General features: G+C 47.3%; 1 protein-coding gene across 1 annotated transcript; it reads left to right on the top strand.

Moving 5' to 3' along the window:
• The first annotated feature begins 1,882 nt into the window (after positions 1-1,882).
• LOC149340397 (alpha1,4-N-acetylgalactosaminyltransferase 1-like) lies at positions 1,883-21,584 on the top strand. Its single transcript, XM_089551236.1, has 6 exons — positions 1,883-1,983; positions 2,406-2,540; positions 12,933-13,165; positions 13,989-14,192; positions 17,205-17,420; positions 20,152-21,584. Exons 3-6 carry the CDS (start codon positions 13,124-13,126, stop codon positions 20,383-20,385), a joined length of 696 nt encoding a protein of 231 aa, XP_089407362.1. The 5' UTR covers positions 1,883-1,983; positions 2,406-2,540; positions 12,933-13,123; the 3' UTR covers positions 20,386-21,584.
• The last annotated feature ends 2,934 nt before the right edge of the window (positions 21,585-24,518 follow it).

The following is a 24,518-nucleotide window of genomic DNA, read 5'->3' as shown; positions in this document are numbered from 1 at the left end:
ATTACTACGTTGCGTCTCATACATATCATATTAGCATAGCACGAATAGTCAGGGACGAGAATGAGCTAGCTGGTGTGGTTTGCTTAATCTATACTCTGTCGCAGTACATATGTTGGTATTTTCCTTGCAATTGTTCTTTCAAGTTTTCTTTGGTATTTCTTTCACGTTTTTTTTGTGAGCACATCAGTAGCTACACTGAACAGTATCTTGATGTACGCGACGGAAGGCAAATGAGTTGCCTCAACACACTTGCGGCATCACCTACAAGTTACGCAAAGCGTTCCCATTCGCTGTTCGCGCTCTAAGAAAACAGAGCCGGAGCTCATTAAACATGACGTTCCTTTTGGCGCCGTAGTGAAACGCGAAATGCGGAGCTCTGAACACGGGGCTAAATGAAAGGAGGGCACTCGGTCTTGCATGTGTAGACATCCTCGCGCACGGGGCTTCTCCGCAGCTCGACCCTGTTTTCGAAGCTATACCACTGGTTACAACTTGTTTTCGAAAAAAAAAAAACAGGCTACTAGTAATAGACTAGACTACTGAAAAAATATCTGAGCTTCTGAGAGCGTTATATCTTACAAGAAACGTAATCAGTGAGTGACGCAATTAGAAGCAAATTCCATTTATTACAAGTAACCAACTTCTTGCAACGCGTACGAGTAAGTTTAGCGGAGGCCTTCTACAAAGTGAGGGTGGCTAGTGAAGGTGAAGCTTCTGGAGGGTGCAGGTGGGTGATGGGAAAAGGTAGATGGGTATCAGGAGGAGGCCTCTTGGATGGTGGTAGCGGCATCACACAACGGAAAGGCAGATTTCGCCAAAGTGAGGGTGATAATGATAATGCATTAAAAAAAACACACACATTTCTCTTTCGGGCTTGTTGTTGGCGCGTGAATAACGAGAATTAGCCGCAACATTGTGATTTCCATCCTATAATGTTTTTTTTTGTCTATGCTGCGCCTCTTTCTTGTCAATAATGTTGCTCCATTCTTGACTTGGGTCCGACATATTGAGTACGCACGCGAAACACTGACTTCTGGATCGTCCCCGATGCTGTTGCGAATTTTAGACCCAAGTGTAAAACATTTGGTTTATTTTATACAAGCTCAAGCTAGCGGTCAATTTCACATCAAACATACCAAGCGCTCTTTCCTAAAATTGTGAACCACATTTGATCTGGTTATGGCTTTTATTAAGCCCATGTATCGTTTAAACAAGCTTAGCTGTTCATGCACGTCGTCATGAAGAAGTAGGAGTGGGGTTCGCCTTATCTCTTCGTTTTAGAAATCAAGCTCACTAACTCCACGCATACACAAACCGATCGAAATACTTTTACTTCTAGTGCGCTGTCACATAGGGAGTCGGTCTTTTATAGGGGCATATCGCTCTTGTGTACGTGACTCCCTGCAACCGCGAACAGAAAGAGACGACAGTGCTTTGCTTCCCCAGCGGGTCGGCATTCGCCTCCACCGGGGTTAATGTCCAGACGGCCTTAGGGCCGCTACCGGCCCGGCAAGAACATGTGACAGCGGAGGGGTTTCATTCCTCGAAGTCCCAGGGTAACCCCTTCGGCACAAAAAAGGACCGAGAAGCGGGCGCAGCGCGGAGCTGAAAACGTACAGTCGCGGTCAGAATGGCCTGCAACGCTCTGGCGAGCTCCTTCTCCTGGTTTGCGTTTGATAGAAGATGAATACGCTGTGCTGAGCAGTACCAGCCACGCGGGCACGCGGCTCGGCAGATATGTACATAACTTTGCAGCAGCGCGCGACTCGCATTGCTTCGTCACAACAACTAGTACCACCTGATACCTGTTGCCAGCCATACTGCGCGCGATAGTACAGCTGGTGGAAAGCTGGAAACAGATGGCGGTCGGCTGGTTTCATGAGCGAAAGGCCGCAGTCAGACGCCGAGACGCGTACTTCTCACTCTGCGCAGCACCAACCAGCTAGCACCGTCCGCCCACTCCGAAGGCGTCGCCTCAACCCGGTACGTTAGGGCTGTCCACCGGACATTTTTTTAATGCGAAAGCACTACTTAGCTAGCAAAGCTGAAAAACCTGAATAACTAAATCGAATAAATAACTAAGGCGGGATTCTATTTGAATGCTCTCTGCAAAGATTGCAGAGAGAAGTAATTTGAGGTGCCCATGAGAAGGATATGTATTCCATCTGTGATTTAAAAAAATTGGCTGATAATAAGACAAAACAAATGGCTTTAATGAAGCTTTGAATATCACATTCCTTAACATATCCTGGGTATCCATGCTCTATATGTGTCAGTGCCTGTAAGATAGAAGCTCATATTAAGCAGTTTGCTTGTGCAAGACAAATTGCGCATCAGTATGTAAACAATACACCTGTATTTCTGTCACTTGCCTCTTTCTACGCTCCGACGTACTACGGCGGCAGGACGCCATCTGCGACAAAGCAAGAGTCGGACGCACGGCCGCACGAGGCGCAACTAGAATCTGCGGCCACGCCGAAGCACGGCTTTCTCCAGCGCGGTGTTTCTGGAAAAGGCCTCATGCAGGACTGCGACAAAAGGTGAGAGCCGCGGTTTCTTCCGCTCCAAGGATCTTTACGACGTTGGTCTCTTCGGCGCCGCGCAGGACGGCGTATTGGGTCACGTTGAGCGGAGTCTGCTGCGGCCTTTTAACCGCACTTAGCATTGTCATGTGGGAAGTTGGGGTTATGATACGTACACAGCTTCCTTTTTTTTTTTGTAACAACTTCACGCCAGTGTCGACTGCCCGGGCTACGGCGCCGAGGCGAAGCAGAGCGGAAATCGGGAGGCGAAGCAGCATGCGCGCCGATCATGCCGCTGTAGCTAGCGTCATGGAGGAAGGAAAGAACTCAGGAGAGGCGGTTATGTCATATTTTGTGAAGGCGCTCTCCCCTGCTCCCCCCGCCTGCCCCCCCCCCCCCCCCCCTTCCTTTTCCCTCCCCATTTGGCCGCCTTCTCAATTCGCTAGTGCATGCGCAGCAGACAATGTAGCAGACGAAGCCGATGCGCCCTGCGTTACTATTGGCTGCGCCGTCGACCAAACAGTCCCAGTAGTCCTTGCGAAAGCGCGTTACTTCCGGCACAGTGCAGCTCGGATAGCGAGGGCCTTTCGTGAGCTTTCCTTCCCCCATGTAGCGCCGTCCGCTGGGCTCTTTTGCTTCGTGCTAAGCAGCCCCTGCGAAGCAAGTTGGCTGCGCCGCCGAGTTCTGAGAGCGTTCATTTCGTGTCCTATCTGGTACCTGTATGTGGCTCTGGACTGGTGCAAAAGTGTTTGTTTTAACGAAGCTGACGCGCCAATAGCGAGGGCCCTCTTGAATCAGTGTTCCGCAAGTTGCAGTTGCAAATAGTTTCTTTGACATCCCAAGCTGTTTATCGCAAATGTGTGCGGTTTTCAGTGTCACCCACTATATATTCAACGGATAAAAACAGTTGGTAGCAGCTTCTTGCAGCGGTTTTCAGTGTCACCCACTCTATATTCAACGGATAAAAACAGTTGGTAGCAGCTTCTTGCAGCTCCGATGCATAAAAGCCGAACAGCAGAGACGTCAGTCTTTTATCATAACGTAGTGACCAACCATGTTGAACGCACAGAGCACGACCAAGCACGTGGGCAGAGGTTTTCTGAAGTTCTTTTCACAATTCGGAGCAGTGGTGTCCGGGTTATCCGCGATGTAGGCAATGATGTCTTCATCCGCAAGCTCTTCAGCGATCTCAGCATCGTCTTCCGTGGAGATGAAGTCGCTTACGCCTGCCCCATCACAAAGAGCACCAGGAAATTCGGGCAACTCTTTCCACAAATCATCAAGACTCGCGACGGCTTTGTCGAGCTCATCGGGCAAAGAATTTTCTCCGTCTTCTACACGAAAGCAGAGACCAGAATATCGGGAGCAGTTCGATGGAGTTTCGTTTTTGACATCAATCCAGGACCAACGATCACGACTAAGAGGTCGATTTTCAGGTCTCTATACCAGTACTGAGGTTCCGCAGGAGCCGTTCGATCGGACGTTTCCTGTCTTCACCACGCGGATTATCCCCAGGTCGAAGAGTTGAAGCACCGACGTAGCGCTCGGCGGCCGGAAGCGAAGTGAAATGTTGCTGAAAATGCGCACTACAGCGGTGGGCATAGCCGTTGTCTTTGACCTAACAGGTCTTCGTTCCAAGGCTTCTTATACTTGACAAAAAGTTCGAAGGTCATCCACGCTCTTCGATTGGACCTGCACATCACCGGAACCGAAAGTGCGTTCGGCAAGCACCGCACAGACATGCCTTTCCGCCGGGTCTCTTCTCCGCTTTAGCCCGATCGTCAGCCTAGTTTTTTTTTTATTTGATACCTCAACGGCCCCTGGTATGGAGCAGTACATGAGGGATGGGCATGGCAGTTAAACAACAATGGTCTTGATAGCCTTCTTGAAATGGATGGCGCTGATATGATGACGGCATCCTGTGGTACATCATTCCAGTCCTGGGCTGACGTCACGAAAAAATATAGAGAATGAGCGGTAGTTGTTGCGGGAGGGGGGTGGGGGGGGGGGGGAAGGAGGGACGTAAACGGCCTTATGGTAAAAAATACGGCTTGGGAGGCGATAAGCAGGTGATATGACTGATTCTCCTAAAGATGAATGATAAAACGTATGAAAGAGGCATAATCGAGAAATTTTTCGTTGCGTTTCAAGGCTAGGTAAGTTGGTTCTCGATTTTAAAGCAGGCACACTAGTGTAATGTGAATAATCAGATAAATGAAGTGGATAGCACGATTTTGTATTTTTTGTATGGTTAAAGAGAGGTTAGACTGGTGCGGATCCCATATTGCGTAGTCTAGTTTGGGACGGACAAAGGTTAGGTATGCTAATGATTTGATGGATGGGGTGGCAAGTCGTAGATTGCGCCGTATGAAACCAAGGGTACGATTAGCCTCGTTAGCGATGTTCATGATATGAGATGACGATGTTAGGTTTTTCGTTACAGTGATACCCAACTACTTGCAGGAAGAGACGGAGGACACTTCTGAACCTGAAAGAGTGTATTTAGAAGGGGTATGCATCTGCCGACGATGTAACGAAATGAAACATGTATTGGAAATAGACATTAACCAACGTTTACACCACGTTCCGATTCGTTAAGATCTTGTTGAAGAATGCCGGCGTCAGTACTGTTAGTGATTGGGCGGTAAATTACACAACCGTCAGCAAATAAGCGGATAGTATAGGAAATATTGGAAAGAAGATCGTTCATGTATATGAGTAAAATCAAGGGTCCCAGGACTGTACCTTGGGGAACACCTGAAATGACCGAGCTCCGAGGAGCAGAATAAATGTTAGCATAGACAAATTGCTCTCTGTTGGTCAAAAAGTCACAAAGCCATTTCAATACTAAGGGATTAAGATTTAGGAACAATAGCTTTAGTAGCAGTATTTTATGCGGTACTTGATCGGAAACTTTTTTTTGAAATAAAGGAAGAAAATGTCAGTAGGGACGTTTCGGTCAAGGCTGGCGCTTAGGTCGTTAATAAAGAGAGCCAACTGGCAGTCACATGAACGCCCTTTCAAACAGCCATGCTGGTTAGTATGAAAAAAATTTATAGAACAAGGAATTTGACTATTTGCGACTACATAATATATTCCATTAGTTTCGAACAGACACTTGTGATTAAAATGGGGCGGTAATTTTTGAATGAAACAGGTGGGCCCTTTTTGGGGACTGGAATGATGTTACCAACTTTCCAATTTTGTGGAAGGATACCTGTTGATATGGACTGCTGAAGGAAGTGGCGCAGTATTACACTTACAATATTTTTCGCATTTTTTAGGATTTTAGAATATATGGCGTCAACACCAGATGAAGATGCAAGTTTGAATGATTCAATGAGTTTCATGATGCCATTAGCATCAAATGTAATCTGTGGTATAACTGGGTGGCCGAGAGCTGGGAATTCCGGTAAGTCACGTCAGGTTCGGTTGTAAAAACTGTAGAAAAAAAGCTAGGACCTTGGCTAGATTTGTGTTCCAGTATAAGGTGGTTGTCGTCGTCATGTAATATTAGAGGCTTAGAATGTGATGGGTTTATAGTTTTCCAGAACTTGCGGTGGTTGGTATGCAACATGGAAGGTAAAACAGACAAGAAAAATGTCAGTTTGGTTTCGCCTGATAAATATAAGTATGTTTTTTTGCAGAATATTATCTTTCCTATGCATACGCAGTCTCAAAGCGTTTTGCGGATCTAAAAAGTCTTTTCTTTTTGTTTCTGAAGCGTTTTAGTTCTTTGTTGAACCATGGCGACGATGGTTTTTTGGTGATGGTGATAGTAGGGACGGTTTATCTATAAGTTGATGCATCTTGTTTCTGAAAAAGGACCAGTTATTTTCGATTGATCGCTCTGAAAAATGTCGAAGAAACCACATGCAGAAATCAGCCAGTTCGGAAATAATGGCTGCATAGTTGACTTTGTCGTACAGTGTAAATGTTTTTCGTATTTTTTTCTTGTGCGTGACAACTGGCAGGAGTACGCGGATTGAATTACTAAATGATCACTGAGTCCTAGAAAACAAAGAAGCAGCGGGACGTTATCAGTTAATACGAGGTCGGGTATGTTAGAGGAATGATTGCTTTGCCTTTTCGGGGGTGATACGAGCTGGGACAGACCAAATGTTAGACACGTGTTGACAAAATCGCTTTCGATGTTATCTTTACATGTTGTGGTGGAAAGGTCGGGCCAGTTTATTGCCGAAAAGTTAAAGTCGCCGAAAAGAGCAATCGGAGTATGTTGGTGAGCCGCGGCTATCACGCGAAGTGCTTCATGGAAATTAGCAACAAAAGAATCGGTTAAATCAGGTGGACGATAGCAAACGCCAATGATAAGAGGAGGAAATGAGGCGTGGCACTGAATGAACAATATTTCTAGAGAGGATGGAATTTTAATTTCAGAACAAAGAAGCGAATCGTGGGTTCCTATTAGCACGTCTTGTCTCCGTCTATTTGTTCTATCTCGACAGAAAATAGTGTAGTTAAGAAAAACGGAAAGTATTTCAGAGTCATGCACGGATGATGTTAGCCAGGTTTCAGTGAGTATGATTATGTTGCAATGTGTTGTGCGCGCAAGACTTTCAAGGGCGTCAAGTTTGGGCAGGAGGCTTCTTATATTAGTGTACGTAAAGGAAGGACGAGGAGCAGAGCTTCGGACTGACGGGAGGTTTATGCAGTAGCTATGGCGTGCGGACGTAGGGGGGCAGGGGGTGGCGGGGAACGACTTTCTGTGGGGAATGGTCGAAAATATATACATTGTTAACAATGATTAGTTTATTATGGCGGAGTTTGTATGTTTCTGGTTGGAGTTTCTCAAATTCTAGCAACTGTTTCCTGACAAAGAGAGTAGGTTTTGAATAGACTTCCGAGATCCTGTAGTAACTGTTTTTAGTTTCTTAGCGCAAGAAAGAACTTTATCTGTAGTTTTAAAGTGAGCGAATTTAACGATGATAGGCCGTTTCTTTTCATTTTGAAATTTTCCAAGCCTGTGCGCTCTTTCAACATCCATGGGGCTGATTGTGACGTCGAGATTGTCTCTACACAACTCTGAAATCAACTTTTTTGATTCAGCCCATGTTTCGTTGTCAGTGTGTGACAAGCCGAAAAATAATAAATTGTTGCTGGGTGATCTATCTTCAACATCAGCCATTTTGGAAGATAGGTTTGCAATTTCATCCGAATTTTGCTGTTCACGCGTTCGCACATCGCTAATATCTTCCCGAATTGCGTCAAAGGATGCACTATCTTCTTCAATTTTATTTATTTATATTTATTTATACAAAATACCTACAGCGCCCCCACCGCGGCATTGTTGTAGGGGGGAAACATCAAAGAAGCAACAGATAAAATACAGTAATTGAGGCAAATGATGCAATATACTAAGAAAACTCATGGACTATAGGAATAAAGGCAAAAATGAGATGAACGGTGCAGAAGCAAAAACAAATGATGAGTCTTGTTTTAATTTGCTCGAATGTTTTATCATTCTGGGATAATTTCGAACGAATGCTTTTCATTTCGCCTAACAAAGCTGCTTGCCAAGAACACATTTCGCTCAAGGCTTCCATTATTTCATCTGATGCATCAGTAGAGCGGGTGTTAGCTCCGGGGTTTTCCTCGACGTCACCTGCCAAGATTAGTAACAGATGGATGGCACTGAGGCAGTCATAAGCAATCGCAATTGCTAAAAAACACTGTGGGCTTGGCAGCACAAGCAACGCAGCATGACTGGTACATTTTGTAAATAGTGGGTAGCGGTAATTTACCTGCGCAACAAAGAGGCGACACAGGTGAGCGGACGTGGTCATCGCTGCTATGCTGCCAGGCCCATAAACGGTGACGGGAAATGGAATGGTCCTTTTTTGCCATTCACGGGTTGGTGACGTAGTAGCACGTATGCTGATGATCGTTGCTGAGAGGGGAGTGAGTGGTTCGAGGCGCGCATGTGCCACATTCAGCCAGATAGCAGAGTCGTTGCTGATGCAACGGTCCAAGACAGGCCACACGGACAGCGGGGAAGACCGAGGGCACTGGGTGTGTTGAGCTGGTTCAGGCGATTGTAGCCGGGCAGGGAAGTGGATCCGAGCGATGACACGTACGGGCGGCGGCGCCGGGAGGACCGAAGGGCCCATGGCCTCCTCGATGCCGGTGTCGAGACCAACAATCGGACCTAGCAGCGCAAGCGCAAGCACCAGCACCTGCGCAACAAAGAACCGATGCAGGTGAGCGGACTCGGCCATCGCTGCTGGGCTGCCAAGCCCATCTAAATTCTTCAAAATTGTGCTCGGAATCTTGTGCGCTGCAGTGACTTAGAATTTCTGCTCTCCTCGTTCAACTCGCTTGATAATTTACAGTTCAAAGAAAAAGGGGAAATTCTGCCCTTTCGCTACTGTCATCGGACGTATACTAAGACAATGGCAAACATGCGGAACTGCCGATGGCAGTACGATGTACCGTACGTCAAACTCGTGACAACGCGGGTAGAACTGGCGCAACGCGCTAAAAATGCATATTCCGGTTGGCACAGTATGCGCCCGCCGCCTACGACATGGAAAATCCGCGTCATCATTGGTCGGCGCCGCGCTACGTAATGCCGTAGTGTCCATGCGGGGAAGTTGACCTCCTGAGGGGTGCTGAGAGAAAGCCAGCTTCTTAAGTGGACCCGAGTTGCCAGAAATTGGATCTCTCATGCGACGGCTAATTTTTATACGATGTGGCCCTTCATTTTCCACTACATTCATGTTGTAGCCGTGCTCGGAAATTATTTTATGTAGCGATTATTTCGATCGAACCGTGTTCGATAAAACTTCGACTGTCTAGCAGACGCGGTCCAAATTCCGTGCTTTTCGACTGGTTCGAAATCATGCGCTGACCGACCCTTACTTCACGTTTTTCGTGCAGGCTGGTGAGGCTGATTGCAGGAATCGCGCTAGTGTTCACTCTACTCGTGCTCTACCACAGCGCTGGCTGGCTCTATAGGCCAAAAGAGACGTCACACACCGAGCAAGTAACTGCGGGCAAGTGGTCTCTAGCTCACTTTCTTTGCTGCTGGTGTTTTCTCTGGATCTAAGCTCAGCGCTTCAATTTGGCAACCAACAAGAGCTCAGTGCAGTTATAAAAAAATATATTTGTGGTATGAAAGCGGAGACAGCTATATCGGCAATGAAACTGCAAAGAAAAGAGGAAGGAAGCTACCGCTATTTCGCATCGTTCTTTCAGTCTTTGCATCTGATCGACAGTTGCCTTAGCATATATGTGCTCTAGCTAACTGACATCGTGCAGGGCTGCACACGCTGGAGCAGGGGCTTGAGGTTGGCTGAGCCTTTCAAAGGAGCGAACATGCATAACTACACAGTTGCTCTGCGTAAGCAGCCATGTGGAGCAGCGTAAAGTACGTTTTTTTTTCTTTCTTTTTAAAGATGCAAATACGCTGTACAAGCAGTGTCCACAATTCGCAGGGAAACCTGATTACCCTGCACTTCGGTCTGCACACAACCAGACGCAATTTCGGGTCATATAGCTGGTGGTAGACGCTTCTACGAAGGTACAAAGTTGTCAGGAGACAGTGACACTCGGGCATTCAAGGTTGATCGAAACGTATAGCTGTCACTCCTTGTATGGTGACGTCATACCCTTCCGGCAGTAAATATGTTTCAGTGTGGTGACGTCACTTTTTCTGGCCAATGGCCGATTTTTTGACCGATGACGCATTTTGGCCCGATTGGGTTTGTAATGCTATTGCAATAATGTCGGTGCTACATTTTATTGGGCAGTTAGTGATCACCACGGCGCGTCTCATAGCTCCACGACAGTTCTGCATTGTCTTGCCGCTGATGATAGTGTGAATATGCGAGTGGAACGGTCATTCACTGCTAACAACATGACGAGTGGCGTTAAAGGCGGTTTTATGCCTCGAACAGACATTCGTAGTGTTTAAAAAGAAGTTATATCTTAGATGGTCCTTGCTTTCCTTTATAATTAAACTCAGCAGCGCTGTGGAAACATCCATGATTTGCTACTGGCCGCTTCATGCTGAATACTGGAATGTGCTGAACGCTCCTATACCCCTCAGCATGTATCATCGATAATTGTCGTGTGCGAAAAATTAAAGTACTTTGTCCATGATAACAAAATAAACGTGAAATCTCGAACGCACCTTCAATATCGAGATTCGTGGTACCGTAGTGCTGCCAACATAGTCTGCCCTGCATACGACAGACATTTATCGGGTCGCATGACTTCGAGAAGTATTTTTCACTGGTTTCCACATACATGCACAGCAATTAACCATGCTGCATTTTTCATTTATTTTCAATTTGCCACTGTACTGCACTATCATCTTTCTCAAAGTCGAATTTTTTTCTCCCTCCCTTCGGGGGGAAGCGAAAAAGCGGGAAGCGGGGGGTCGGCTGATGAAGGAAGTCTGAGCAGATCACTAGTCCGGAATAGCTTGATCGCTGCTTTGGAATTGTAATAAGGGAGTAATTACTCATTGGCATCCACCCGAGCGCAGCCATACGGCTACAAAGGAAAGCTATACAGCTTTCTCAGAAACTTCGTAGTTAAAGAAACATTCGTCCTGGTCCGGGGTTCGAACCCAGGACCACCGCTACACCGGAGCAGTCGCTCTACCAATTGAGCTAACCAGGACGGCAAGCTTATGGTAGGACGAGAGCGAATTAATCAATAACTGGAAGTGGGAACTGTGTTGGTCAAATGTTTAGGGGAATCCCCCAAGGTGGAGTAGATTGGTAATAAGGGAGTAATTACTCATTGGCATCCACCCGAGCGCAGCCATACGGCTACAAAGCAAAGCTATACAGCTTTCTCAGAAACTTCGTAGTTAAAGAAAAATTCGTCCTGGTCCGGGGTTCGAACCCAGGACCACCGCTACACCGGAGCAGTCGCTCTACCAATTGAGCTAACCAGGACGGCAAGCTTATGGTAGGAGGAGAGCGAATTAATCAATAACTCGAAGTGGGAACTGTGTTGGTCAAATATTTAGGGGAATCCCCCAAGGTGGAGTAGATTTGGAATTGCTCACTCGCCAGTTAAGAACTGCTCACTCGCCAGTTAAGAACTGCTCACTCGCCAGTAAAGAACTGCTCACTCGCCAGTAAAGAACTGCTCACTCGCCAGTAAAGAACTGCTCACTCGCCAGTAAAGAACTGCTCACTCGCCAGTAAAGAACTGCTCACTCGCCAGTAAAGAACTGCTCACTCGCCAGTAAAGAACTGCTCACTCGCCAGTAAAGAACTGCTCACTCGCCAGTAAAGAACTGCTCACTCGCCAGTAAAGAACTGCTCACTCGCCAGTAAAGAACTGCTCACTCGCCAGTAAAGAACTGCTCACTCGCCAGTAAAGAACTGCTCACTCGCCAGTAAAGAACTGCTCACTCGCCAGTAAAGAACTGCTCACTCGCCAGTAAAGAACTGCTCACTCGCCAGTAAAGAACTGCTCACTCGCCAGTAAAGAACTGCTCACTCGCCAGTAAAGAACTGCTCACTCGCCAGTAAAGAACTGCTCACTCGCCAGTAAAGAACTGCTCACTCGCCAGTAAAGAACTGCTCACTCGCCAGTAAAGAACTGCTCACTCGCCAGTAAAGAACTGCTCACTCGCCAGTAAAGAACTGCTCACTCGCCAGTAAAGAACTGCTCACTCGCCAGTAAAGAACTGCTTGATTACTAGTTAGGAACTGCTTGATTACTAGTTAGGAACTGCTTGATTACTAGTTAGGAACTGCTTGATTACTAGTTAGGAACTGCTTGATTACTAGTTAGGAACTGCTTGAATACTAGTTAGGAACTGCTTGAATACTAGTTAGGAACTGCTTGAATACTAGTTAGGAACTGCTTGAATACTAGTTAGGAACTGCTTGAATACTAGTTAGGAACTGCTTGATTACTAGTTAGGAACTGCTTGATTACTAGTTAGGAACTGCTTGATTACTAGTTAGGAACTGCTTGATTACTAGTTAGGAACTGCTTGATTACTAGTTAGGAACTGCTTGATTACTAGTTAGGAACTGCTTGATTACTAGTTAGGAACTGCTTGATTACTAGTTAGGAACTGCTTGATTACTAGTTAGGAACTGCTTGATCACTAGTTAGGAACTGCTTGATCACTAGTTAGGAACTGCTTGATCACTAGTTAAGAACTGCTTGATCACTAGTTAAGAACTGCTTGATCACTAATTAAGAACTGCTTGATCACTAGTTAAGAACTGCTTGATCACTAGTTAAGAACTGCTTGATCACTAGTTAAGAACTGCTTGATCACTAGTTAAGAACTGCTTGATCACTAGTTAAGAACTGCTTGATCACTAGTTAAGAACTGCTTGATCACTAGTTAAGAACTGCTTGATCACTAGTTCGGAACTGCTTGATCGCGTGTTCGAAATTGTTTGCGTACAGGAGGGCTTGCTCCTCAGAAGTCCGGCTTCTCCCGAATCTTCTTCCTCGAAACTGGAGGTCACGGTGGGCTCACGGCCCGCATCGCTTGTGCGGTCGAGTCGGCGGCGAGGCTGCACCCAGGCTGGACTGTGCATCTCCTGTCCGCAGTTAGTGGCAGCACGAGTAATATCACTCCCGACCCTTTCGTCGATATGCTGCGGACCATGCCAAATGTCGTCCTCAGCGACATCAAGGTAAGCATCTTTAATACCCTACAACGTGTGAATGTTTGGAGAATGGTTTAGTTGGATACCTTCGTCATATTCACGAGGCATAGTACAAGAGGTCTGCACTTCAGGGGCCAGATACTGCTTAGCCAACCCACACCAAGATCAAATCACGAAGAGACTTGGTCTCTTAGGTCGCCTCGCATTAGTACACGCAATATGAAAGGGAACATCATGTTAGCATGTAACCTATGATTACTCCGCATGCGTGAAGGATACGTTTTGCTTTTTTTTAGGCAGCTTCCGGTAAGAATAAATACCACTTATTACAGTAATGCCAATTCAAATTTGTAAGACGCTTTAAACAAATTTTGCTCCCGAATGAGAGCTGAGTGTTTCCCTTCATAGTGCTTGCACTTTTACAACGCATCTGTCACCAAAGGAAGCCGAGTCAGTTTTTCGCACTCTGTGTGGAGCGAGGCTAAAGGAGTTGCTAAAGAGGATAAGACGTTAAGGAAAGAAGAAAACGGCCAATTTTTTTGACAAGGAATAGAATACACGACACCAGGCTTGAATTATTTCAAAATGACTGGCATGGCTATGTGGGACAATGAACACTTAGTCCAGTGTATTCGTTTCTGTTGTACTGTAGCATGCATTTGGTTCAGCGTATGAGGAAGAGACGTTAGATGCGGAAGCAAAGACAGCCAATGCAGCAAGCTTGCACTCGATCCACAGTGAAGTCAACCATAAGCGCTATTAAGCCCGGTTCAGCGTTGTGCAGGACTTCTAGCATTTCCTTTTGAGAATCCACCATTTCGTGCTCTTCTATGGACCCTGTCATGGGCAGCCAAGGGAGGAGTTTCAGGGGACGCCCTTGGAATCATGGTACGAGTCGGGAGCACTGAGCATGAGTGCTCATCCCGTCGAACATTTGGCGGACGCGTTGAGGCTGGCCGTGCTCTACAAGCGCGGCGGCATCTACCTCGACATCGACGTCGTCATGATGCGGCCACTGGACTTGCTGCCCCCGTGTGTCTGTCAGTCGCCAGTGGTGAGTCCGTCGGCACTTGTTCTAACCACTTTGTCGATGAACTGCATGTATTTGAGGCCTCGACCCGTGAATTAATAAAGTTGGGGTTTGGGCATTTTGAGGCGAAAGCCGTTATTGGCTCATCAGTTGCGTGGATGGAAGTTGTAGACAGAGGCTGTCCGAAAAAGTGTCCGCTCGAACTGTCAATCATGAGGAAAGAATAAAAAAAATAATATTGTGGTCTAGACGGGAATGTAACCCGGGCCGCTGGCATGTGAGGAGGGGACACTGCCACACTTTTTTCCAACACGGTATATACTATATTTTTCTTTAATGCTTGTTTCGACAGTTTACAGTAGGTCATAAACGGATAGTGTTCTCCACTGCACTCTTAAATTTCAGGAGCGGACATGTGTTTTGCTCAAATGAGACACTCAGAACCGCTTCAAGGATATACGAGGTTATGCATGTACAAAAGGGGCTATATACAGGTTATTTACAAATACCACTAGCTGGGGACACTGACACTCCACCACGACACAATTTTTTTTTTCCTAAATAAGATACTTAACCTTTGAAGCTGAATAAAGGTGCGTCTTGTGAACGCACGGTTCTTAAAAACGGATCTTCGAGATATGGGCTGAAGCCCACGTGAGTAATTATGAGCATGTTAATTACAAATGTCGGGACGAAGCGAGTACCAAATTTCATCCATTTCAGGTAAATTTCCTCCATGCTTAGTGTGCAGTTGTAGCGCCATCATGCGGCACCCACTGAAAACCCCTCTCGCAACGTACGGCGCTGGTCCAACAGATAGCGCAGGTGGTGAACCACGCACACCTTTCGCATTTCCGCACTTAAGGAGACTTAAAGGCGCGTCATATTTTTGTGTGCATGTGTGCGTGTGTGTGTTTGCGTGCGCGTGCGTGCGCGTGCGTGCGCGCATGTATGCGTGCGTGCGTGCGTATGTGCGTGCGTGCGTGACCAAGTACGAAACCCTGAAGTCAAACCATTTGTCCTTCCTTATATTCTGCACACACCGAAATTCAAATAGCCACCAGGAAAATACATTTTGAAGGATAATAAATAAAACTCTGGGGTCAGTTAAGGGGGCTCTGAAAGGGGCTGTCAATAAAGTTGTAGGATGCATGGGATGTTAAAGGAGACCGATGCACGAATATACTCAAGCAATAATTTTTGGGTGCGTTTGTTAGGGACTGAGTTACCTGTAGTGGAAATTTGATTTTCAGCCTCTTCACGCCTTTCTCTTTCCTCTCGTCACTTTTTGGACGCTGAAAGGTCGGCGCTCACTTGTCGGCTCCACCCCCTCGGGCCCACCGCCGGCTGCCGATGCGCGCGGGAATTCCACGGGGGCCGGAATTTCCTGACCCGCGGGAGCGACGCGGCTGAGTGGTCGCATCCGGGGTAGCTGCCTCACGTTATGCAAGAATCTATCAATCTCTTAACCGACATATGCAAGAGCGTGAAGCGGAGGAAGGCGCGAGAATGAAAAAGTCGCAGAAAGGACTCGCCAACTTTTTCTCGCCGTTATGGGTCCTATGCTGCGTGTAAAAAAGTATAGTTAAGAGTCCACTCTTAATCTCGTAGAGGGAAATTGGGTTGATGATAATTGTTGTAGGATGCTTGACGTCTTGCAAATTCGAATTGCTCAATCACATTGCAAGAGGAGACTTCTGGAGAGGTTAACTTTTTATAAGAATTAAAAGCACAAAGGAAGATGCAAGCAAGGAGAAAACATATTTACACTTGACTGACTCAACGTGACGAAACCAGCCCTCGGTGCTGCCGAAACAGCTGGTTTTAAACCCTATGCCCCCGCCCTCGGTGGGGAGAATAACCAATCAGGTAGCTGCACAAACATCCGCCCAATAAATTATTTGGGAAAAGAAAACATCACCAATCAGCAATTTGGAAAGGACAAGACAACCAATCAATGATTGGGGAAAGAAGGTAACTCATCGCGGCATACACTGTAGACATATGTACACTTTCTACCATCACGATTTTGGAGAATAATGCTTCCCTGCTGCGAGCTTCGCGTACACTCACTTTCCCAACGTCCGGTTGACCCAAGTTCAAGGAAAGTCACTTCAACCCATCTGTTCAGCATCGTCGCTTCTCATGCTTGCAGCTAGCGTGGCAATATCCTGTTGACCACGCTTCAAGCTGTCAACGCACGCCGCTGCAGACATGGGACCAAAGCCACGCACTGTGGCGCGGGTCCGTCTCGCCGCAAGCACGTGCACACAGGATGCGACCTAACGATTCTGTCCCTGAAGGGAGTTTGACCTTTCCCGTAATCCTCCGCTATCCGGCGCCCCCCGTATCCTGCTGGGTTGCGATTGTGCGGAGGGCTCAAGAAAGAACGTAATGGGCATTCCACTAACGCGAACCGGATGCGGCAAATGATTTACAGCACCGCGAACTTCACTAGTATTATTTGGTTCAAGTGTTCATGAGAGCAAAATGCAGTGATTGAGCAAATTTAAATTACTTTATTCACGTGTTTCACGGCCTCTTTGTCACCTTAAGAGTGCAATGCCACAGCATTATATTTCACTTCTGTCGCAGCTTCTGTTGCAGCTTCTGAGTCTGTTCACCTCAGTTTCCTTGCAATTGTAGGTCCATCAACCGCCATATTCGGACTGCTAGCTACAGTAGCAGGCATCCGAGTAAGCTGGGACGGGGCCGACATTTACATATATCCTGTATATCACAAACCGGTGGGCGAGTTTGGATGACCTCAAAACGTCACGCGACCTCTCTCTCGAACAATCGTTATTTTAATTGCCACCTGCCACTGGGGACAGGTTGCTCACAGTCTTGTGGCCAGGTTTCCACTTGCCACGGTGGGCACATTGTGGTGATGTAAAAAAAGTCACGTGATGTCTCAATCAATGTAAAGAGATAGATCTATTGACGTAGATGGCTTTCGCATGTTCCCTCGCATATGTGCGGGGAAAACAGTGCCTATATGTGACACAGAAACTAAGTGCTTTCTTCCCCCTGCAGGAGAGTGGTGACATGGTCAGCAACGGTTTCATGGCTTTCCACCGCGGTGACCCGTTCCTGGTGGCACTCATGAAGCGTGCGGCTGCGGTCTACCGGCCACAGGAATGGGCCTCCATCGGTCCTCTCCTGCTGCGTGCAGTGGCGCTGGCTCACTGCGGTAAACGACACGTCGAGGAGCTGGTCGGACGCCGATGCGGCGGAGACGCTGGCTTCATGGTGAGCCCACCTACCTCGTATTGCAAGCTCAAGCACAGTGTCCCGGTGAACATGAGGACCAATAATTATTAATGCGAAAGCAATATATGGCTCTATCGCGTCCGCAAGAAGTGTCCGCACGATTACGTCGTTCTCTGACGATAAATGTGTGAAAATGTGATTGTGACAGATAGTGTGTGATAGTGTTTTCGTGGTGAAAATTTCGTAGATGAGGTGCAATTAGTTAACTAATTAAATGCGAAAAAATGCGAAAAACACACAGACGGCACAACAGCCACGGACGTCGAAATAGTACATGGATGTCGGAATAGCCACGGACGTCGATATAGTATGTGGATGATTTGCTTTCGAATTGCTCCAATGCGGGTCGCCGCAGTCATCTCAAAGTTTTTGACAAATGAACGTACTCTAAAGTCTTTGTAAGCCCCTTCCAGCCCCCGCCTCCCTCTTCTCGTTTTCAACCGCAATCAGCACCCATTTCCCTTTATACGTATAGGACTCGACCAGTCTGCCACTACTGTTTAGAATGCGGCTTCCAGTGCGCCAGCAAACGAGCAGCGATGCGGGTTGCGCAGCCTACATGTAGCCAAACTTGCCGTCTTTATCTAAGCGCGAATAATGACAGCCAAATCTTTTTCTTCCGGTTTGGGTCTAGTTCCCAGAGGCTGGAAGTGATCATCTTAATGGCTCAAGATTGTGCAACTTGTTAAAAGAGCAAGTGACAGAGTCTCATGAGCATTAACAAAAGATATTTGTCATAAGACAGCAGTCGACGATGTGAAAAGGCCTTTGGAGCACCCTCAGATGAAGCCTCTGTTCCCTCATCTCTCAAAAGTATGAATGCGTGGTGAATGAACTGGGGGTCTACCAGCTTCCCCTGCTGTGCCGTTAGGGATGACAGACCTTGCCTTTACCAATAACATTAAATCCTTTTGCGTTTCTTGTCAGACGCCAAGACTTTTTTTTTTCTTTCTGGAGACACGAGACCACCGCGTCTCACTGATAAATATTCCTTTGCAGAGTACGCAACTTCTCCACCACAGTGACTCGGGGATGACATTTCCTTGCGTCTATCTTCCCTTCCGAATTCCCTTTCACAAAATAAATCGCCTTTTGAATTCTTGCTCTTCATGGGTTGCTTTCCTTATGTTGTCGATAATTACGGTATACCTTTATTTCCACAATATGCTGGCGCTGAAGTAGGTATCAAAGCTCGAGCATACGGATCAATGCGAGAGCTATGAAAGCATCGTGCGCACGTAATAATGGTTTGCCACTGGCTCTTGTCCATTACTTCGGCAGCAGTGACCAGACCTCTTTGATCATCTGCCGACCGCTCTGCCGACCAAATACTGCTTAACAAATCCCTGCTGTACATATCGGAATGGTGCGACAACTGGCAGATGGCCCTCAACCTGGAGAAAACCGTCTGCATGACCGTCACAAGAAAGAAACAACCATTAAACTTCACTTATGGAATTGAACAGAAGTCCCTTACAAAAGTAGAGCAATTCAAGTATCTTGGTGTGATTATTAGCTCCGATCTACGTTGGAACAAGCACGTGACACACATTGCCACAAAGGCACATTCCGCGCTTTATACCGTAAGACGTTTCCTTCGACTTGCTTCACCTGAAACAAAACTGTTAGCCTACATTTCACTTGTCCGCTCAGTTATAGAATACAGTATTATTGCCTGGTTGCCCTACACTAAACAATATATTGATAGATTAGAAAGTGTTCAGCGAAAAGCTGTCCGCTTCATTTATAACAAATACAGTCGCCATGACTCTCCCTCACTGCTTTTACAAAAAGCCGGCCTATCTACAATTCACACACGAGCTAGACTGTTGCGGCTTAAGTTCTTGTTCCTCCTCTTGAATAACGACACAAAACTTGATAAAACTAGATACCTGCTTACGCCTAATACACGTGTCACAAGAACAAAACATGAAAAACATCTATCTGAATATAGATACCACAGTGATGCATTCAAATTTTCATACTTCCCGCATGTAATCCGTGAATGGAATATGTTGCCTTCTGAAATTGTAAGCCAGCTCACTCCTGAAGCATTCGTGTCGAAGGTAGCAAACCACTTTCAAAACGGTTAACATTGTCACCATGTGTCATTTACCATGTTTCTTTCTATGAGAGTGAAAAGTTCCTTCTCTGCAGTCTTTTATTGTGTACTTTTTCATGCATATGTGCACCCAATCCTGTTACGGCCTCAAAGAGAGGCCAACAGTATGTAATAAATAAAAATAAAATAAAATCATACCAACTTTAGAAATCCGGCACTCCGGTTGATGCAAAAATCAGAATGTAGCAGAATGTCACGCCATCTCAGGCTTTCGGACCAACTGCACAGTGCTCCCCAGACCTACTGTGGTGGGGAGAAACGTTGCAAGAAGACAGTAATAGCTGACTGCTCGTAGGTGGCACTACCATCTGCTAACCGCAAACAATTTGTTGCAAGTCGTGAAAATATTTAGATTCGTAGTTTAAGAGCCAGTGTCGGTGCAATACTTTGTCTACGGCGTACTTGTGATGTCGTCCAACGAAGGGCCGTTCTAACGCATTGACAGCTTTGAGAAGTCATCTCATAATTAACTGGCCCGAGATGGGATTTCTACAGGTGCCACGTAACGGTACAGAAACAGTGCTCGGAGCCTTCGCGCAACCTGCAGACGGGCCAAGTTTCCTCACCGCTGCTGCCATTTTCGCGCAGGTGGTACCTCACTGGACGTTTCTCCCAGTTCCCTACGACCGGTGGCAGGTGTTTTTCGCCGCCAACACAAGCAGTGAGGCGTGGCTTATGTGCACCGCTAGCTACGTGATGCACGTTTACAACAAGATGAGCTCCGGGGTGCCTGCAGAGCCCGGGAGCGCCTATCGGCAGGCGGCTCAAGACTACTGCCCAAGCAGCCTTGAACTGTCTCTGGATCTCAGCGGCACCTTCTGAGGGTGGTTGGACAAATACCTCCTTCAGAAACACAGCGACCACTTCGCGTACAATCTAAACACGATTGCGCTTTTATGGGCGTAAAGAGAGAGTAAGCTGCGCTAGAGGTTTTAAGCAACTCTTTCGGTTTAAAGTGTAAATTTGTGTGCACGTTCTTACACAACTACGCCATAAAGAAAAAAGGGGGAGGGAAAGCAGAACTCTCTATCCTACTCAGTGCGGTAACCAGAACAAATATCTGCACCCCCCACTTCCCCTTTATTTATTTTTTTACCATGTGTTTGGTCTCATTCGTGTGTGAACTACGCTTCTATGCCACCTTCGAGTGCAGCGGCTGAGCCTCCGTCAATGTTTACTCATGGAGTCTTGTTTCAACCGGGTCGTAAACGTTGTTAATTAATACTCATCGTTCATTGTTACACCTGAATTTGCTACAGTTCCACATGCCGATCGTGTTTCTATATCGCGGCATCTGAGTTTCCAACGCACTCACATTTTAACTCGTGACCGGCATGTTAATCACAAGCCCCGAATTAAGTCGCCTTCTTAAATATCAGGCACATATGCTGGCCGCACAGTGTGCAGTGGCATCAACTGCCTTCAACGACCTGACTCACTGCGTAACTGTCGAAATATATAGAATGACTGGCCCCGTATAGAACGGGTACATTGGCGTTACAGCAACTGGTTCATGAATGAATGAATGAATGAATGAATGAATGAATGAATGAATGAATGAATGAATGAATGAATGAATGAGTGAATGAATGAATGAATGAATGAATGAAATTTTAAGGTGGAGGAAGGCCTGCAGCCATGGTTGGGGAATGAATAATTCGATGGTGAGATTGCAGATTGCGCTTTCGTTTCTGTTTTGCCCGTATCCCAACCTTGCGACACCTCACTTTGATGCCTGGTTGATTTGAACACAATATGACTAATATTTATGATTCTAAACGAATGTATTATGACTAAAATTGTGGACGCACCAGGCAGCCCCATTTATTTTCGTGCATTTCTTGCATTTCATCGTACACGATGAGAGTGTTGAAATGATGTGCGGTAAGAAAATAGCTTGTTAAAGTAGCTTGGAGCTGCATAGCAAAATAGGGGTTACACTTGTTTATCCTGCAGTCGCGCAGACACCAGATCATGCAGACGTCAACATACTAGATTTTATTGCCATATCTGAAGAGCCGTTGCTTGGTTACAGATATTGTCACGTTTTAGTGACGGCAGTCCAGCGGTCAGGAAGACACCAGAAATACTTGCAAACGAAGCTCTTTATTAGGGCTGACTTGCGCCCGCAAAAGAACTGAATCACTCGGTGGCGGCGTAAGCAACAAGCGTGCTCGTCAATCGTCGATCTACGAATGCCCGCCGCTCGCGGCATCGCTCAATTTAAAGCCGGCAAGGAAACTTCCAGATAACAAGACAAGATCATCTACAGAAATCTGGAAAAACCTAGATGCAGCCTTTCATGGCTGCGATCAATCGAGATTAGTGTGGTCGCTTCTCGCGTCACGAACAAAAGTGATAACAACCCTTTCCTGCAGCCTTGAGCGTGAACGAACAAACACTACAATAATACGTGGCATTACCCCCCTTCCAAAGAAGCATCGTCTCGATGCTTTAAAATGAAAATAAACACGGAGAATGAAACTTCGAGTCCTTTAGCGTTCATAATATGGCTTCAGGCGTACGACATGTACGACTTCCGGGCGTGGGCGGCGTCGCTGAGATGCTGTCGTGCCGTCGGGGATGACTTCATAGTCGAGGTCACCGATGCGACGGAGAACCCTGTACGGGCCAAAGTAGCGTCGCAGCAACTTTTCGCTCAATCCACGGCGGCGAACTGGCGTCCATATCCAAACCCGATCACCTGGCTTGTAATGCGTGTCTCGTCGGCGCAGATTGTAGCGTCGGGCGTCGGTGTGCTGCTGGTCTTGAATGCGAAGCCGCGCAAGTCTTCTGGCTTCCTCGGCGCGATGAAGGTAGGCGGCGACGTCGAGGTTGTCTTCGTCGGAAACGTGCGGGAGCATTGCGTCGAGTGTTGTCGTGGGCTTCCTGCCGTATACCAGCTGGAATGGAGTAAACCTGGTTGTCTCCTGGGCGGCAGTATTATAGGCGAAGATCACGTAGGGCAGAATAGAGTCCCACGTCTTGTGTTCGGCGTCGATGTACATGGAGAGCATGTCTGCGATGGTCTTGTTCAGACGCTCTGTGAGTCCGTTGGTTTGCGGATGATAGGCAGTGGTCCTCCGATGGCTTGTCTGGCTGTAGTTTAAAATGGCTTGCGTCAGCTCCGCTGTAAACGCCGTTCCTCTGTCTGTGATGAGCACTTCCGGGGCGCCGTGTCGCAGGAGAATTTGTTCGACAAAAAATTTTGCGACTTCTGTTGCGGTACCACTAGGCAACGCTTTTGCTTCGGCGTAGCGGGTCATGTAGTCGGTGGCCACAATGATCCACTTGTTTCCTGATGAAGAGGTCGGAAAGGGGCCGAGGAGGTCCATCCCTATTTGCTGAAAGGGCTTAGTTGGCGGTGGTATGGGGTTCAGGAGTCCGGCTGGTCTAGTCGGAGGCGTTTGGCGTCGCTGACACTCACGGCACGTTTTCACGTAATGGGAAACGTCGGTAGCTAGCCGTGGCCAATAGTACTTCTCCTGGATGCGATGCAACGTGCGAGCAATCCCGAGATGTCCTGCAGTCGGCTCATCATGACATGCCTGCATAATTTCTTGCCTGAGATTTTTGGGCACGACAAGAAGATGCACTGTCCTGTTCGGCGCGAAGTTCTTCTTCAGGAGGACATTGTGAAGGACGAAGGACGACAGTTGCCGCTTGAACCCTCGGGGAGGCGATGCGGTCTTGCCTTTCAGATAATCAACTAGGCTTTGCAAGTCAGGATCCGAGTGCTGCTGCTGCGCGAAACTGCTGGCGCTTACCGGTCCTAAGAAAGCGTCGTCGTCTTCCTCTTCGGGTGCTGCGTCGACAGGAGCTCGTGACAAGCAGTCTGCATCGGAATGCTTGCGGCCAGATTTGTAGACTACCGTAATGTCGAATTCTTGAAGACGCAGGCTCCAACGAGCAAGGCGGCCGAAGGGATCTTTCAAATTGGCCAGCCAGCACAGAGCATGGTGATCGCTCACAACCTTGAATGGTCGTCCGTATAGGTAGGGGCGAAATTTTGACGTGGCCCAAATAATGGCGAGACATTCTTTCTCTGTCGTCGAATAGTTGGCTTCGGCTCTCGACAGTGAACGGCTAGCGTACGCGATAACTTTCTCCTGTCTGCCATTTTTCTGAACGAGGACCGCTCCTAAGCCCACCCCGCTTGCATCGGTATGAACTTCGGTTTCGGCGTTTTCATCAAAGTGCCCGAGCACAGGAGGGGACTGTAAGCGGCGCTTCAGCTCGTTGAAAGCTTCCTCTTGTGGCCTTTCCCATTTAAAAGGCACGTCAGCCTTGGTAAGTTGGGTCAAAGGTTCAGCGATGCGTGAAAAGTTCTTGACGAATCGCCGGTAATAAGCGCACAATCCAAGGAATCTGCGTATAGCCTTCTTGTCATTAGGCTGTGGAAACTGTGCGATCGCAGCCGTCTTCTGGGGGTCTGGGCGAACTCCATCCTTGCTTACGACGTGACCAAGGAACAGCAGCTCCTCGTAGGCGAAGTGGCACTTCTCTGGTTTTAGTGTCAGGCCTGAAGACTTGATCGTTTCCAGCACTATCCGAAGCCTTCTGAGGTGGTCTTCAAAGCTTGAGGAGAAGACAACAACGTCATCTAAGTAGACTAGGCAAATCTGCCACTTCAGGCCTGCGAGCACCGTATCCATTACTCGCTGGAACGTCGCTGGGGCAGAGCAGAGGCCGAATGGCATCACCTTGAACTCGAAGAGTCCGTCTGGCGTGATGAACGCAGTCTTCTCGCGATCTCTTTCGTCGACTTCAATTTGCCAGTAGCCGCTCTTCAGGTCCATCGATGAGAAGTACTTAGCGTTGCACAGCCGGTCCAGTGTATCGTCGATGCGGGGGAGGGGGTAGACATCCTTCTTCGTAATGTTGTTCAGGCGGCGGTAATCGACGCAAAAGCGAAGGGTGCCGTCTTTCTTTTTCACTAGGACGACCGGGGCTGC

Source organism: Amblyomma mixtum, chromosome 6 (genome assembly GCF_055824585.1).
Source record: "Amblyomma mixtum isolate Tamu chromosome 6, ASM5582458v1, whole genome shotgun sequence".
NCBI classification, from domain to species: domain Eukaryota; kingdom Metazoa; phylum Arthropoda; class Arachnida; order Ixodida; family Ixodidae; genus Amblyomma; species Amblyomma mixtum.
Note: the sequence above shows the minus strand (reverse complement) of the source record. Positions and strands in the feature narration are given on the sequence as shown.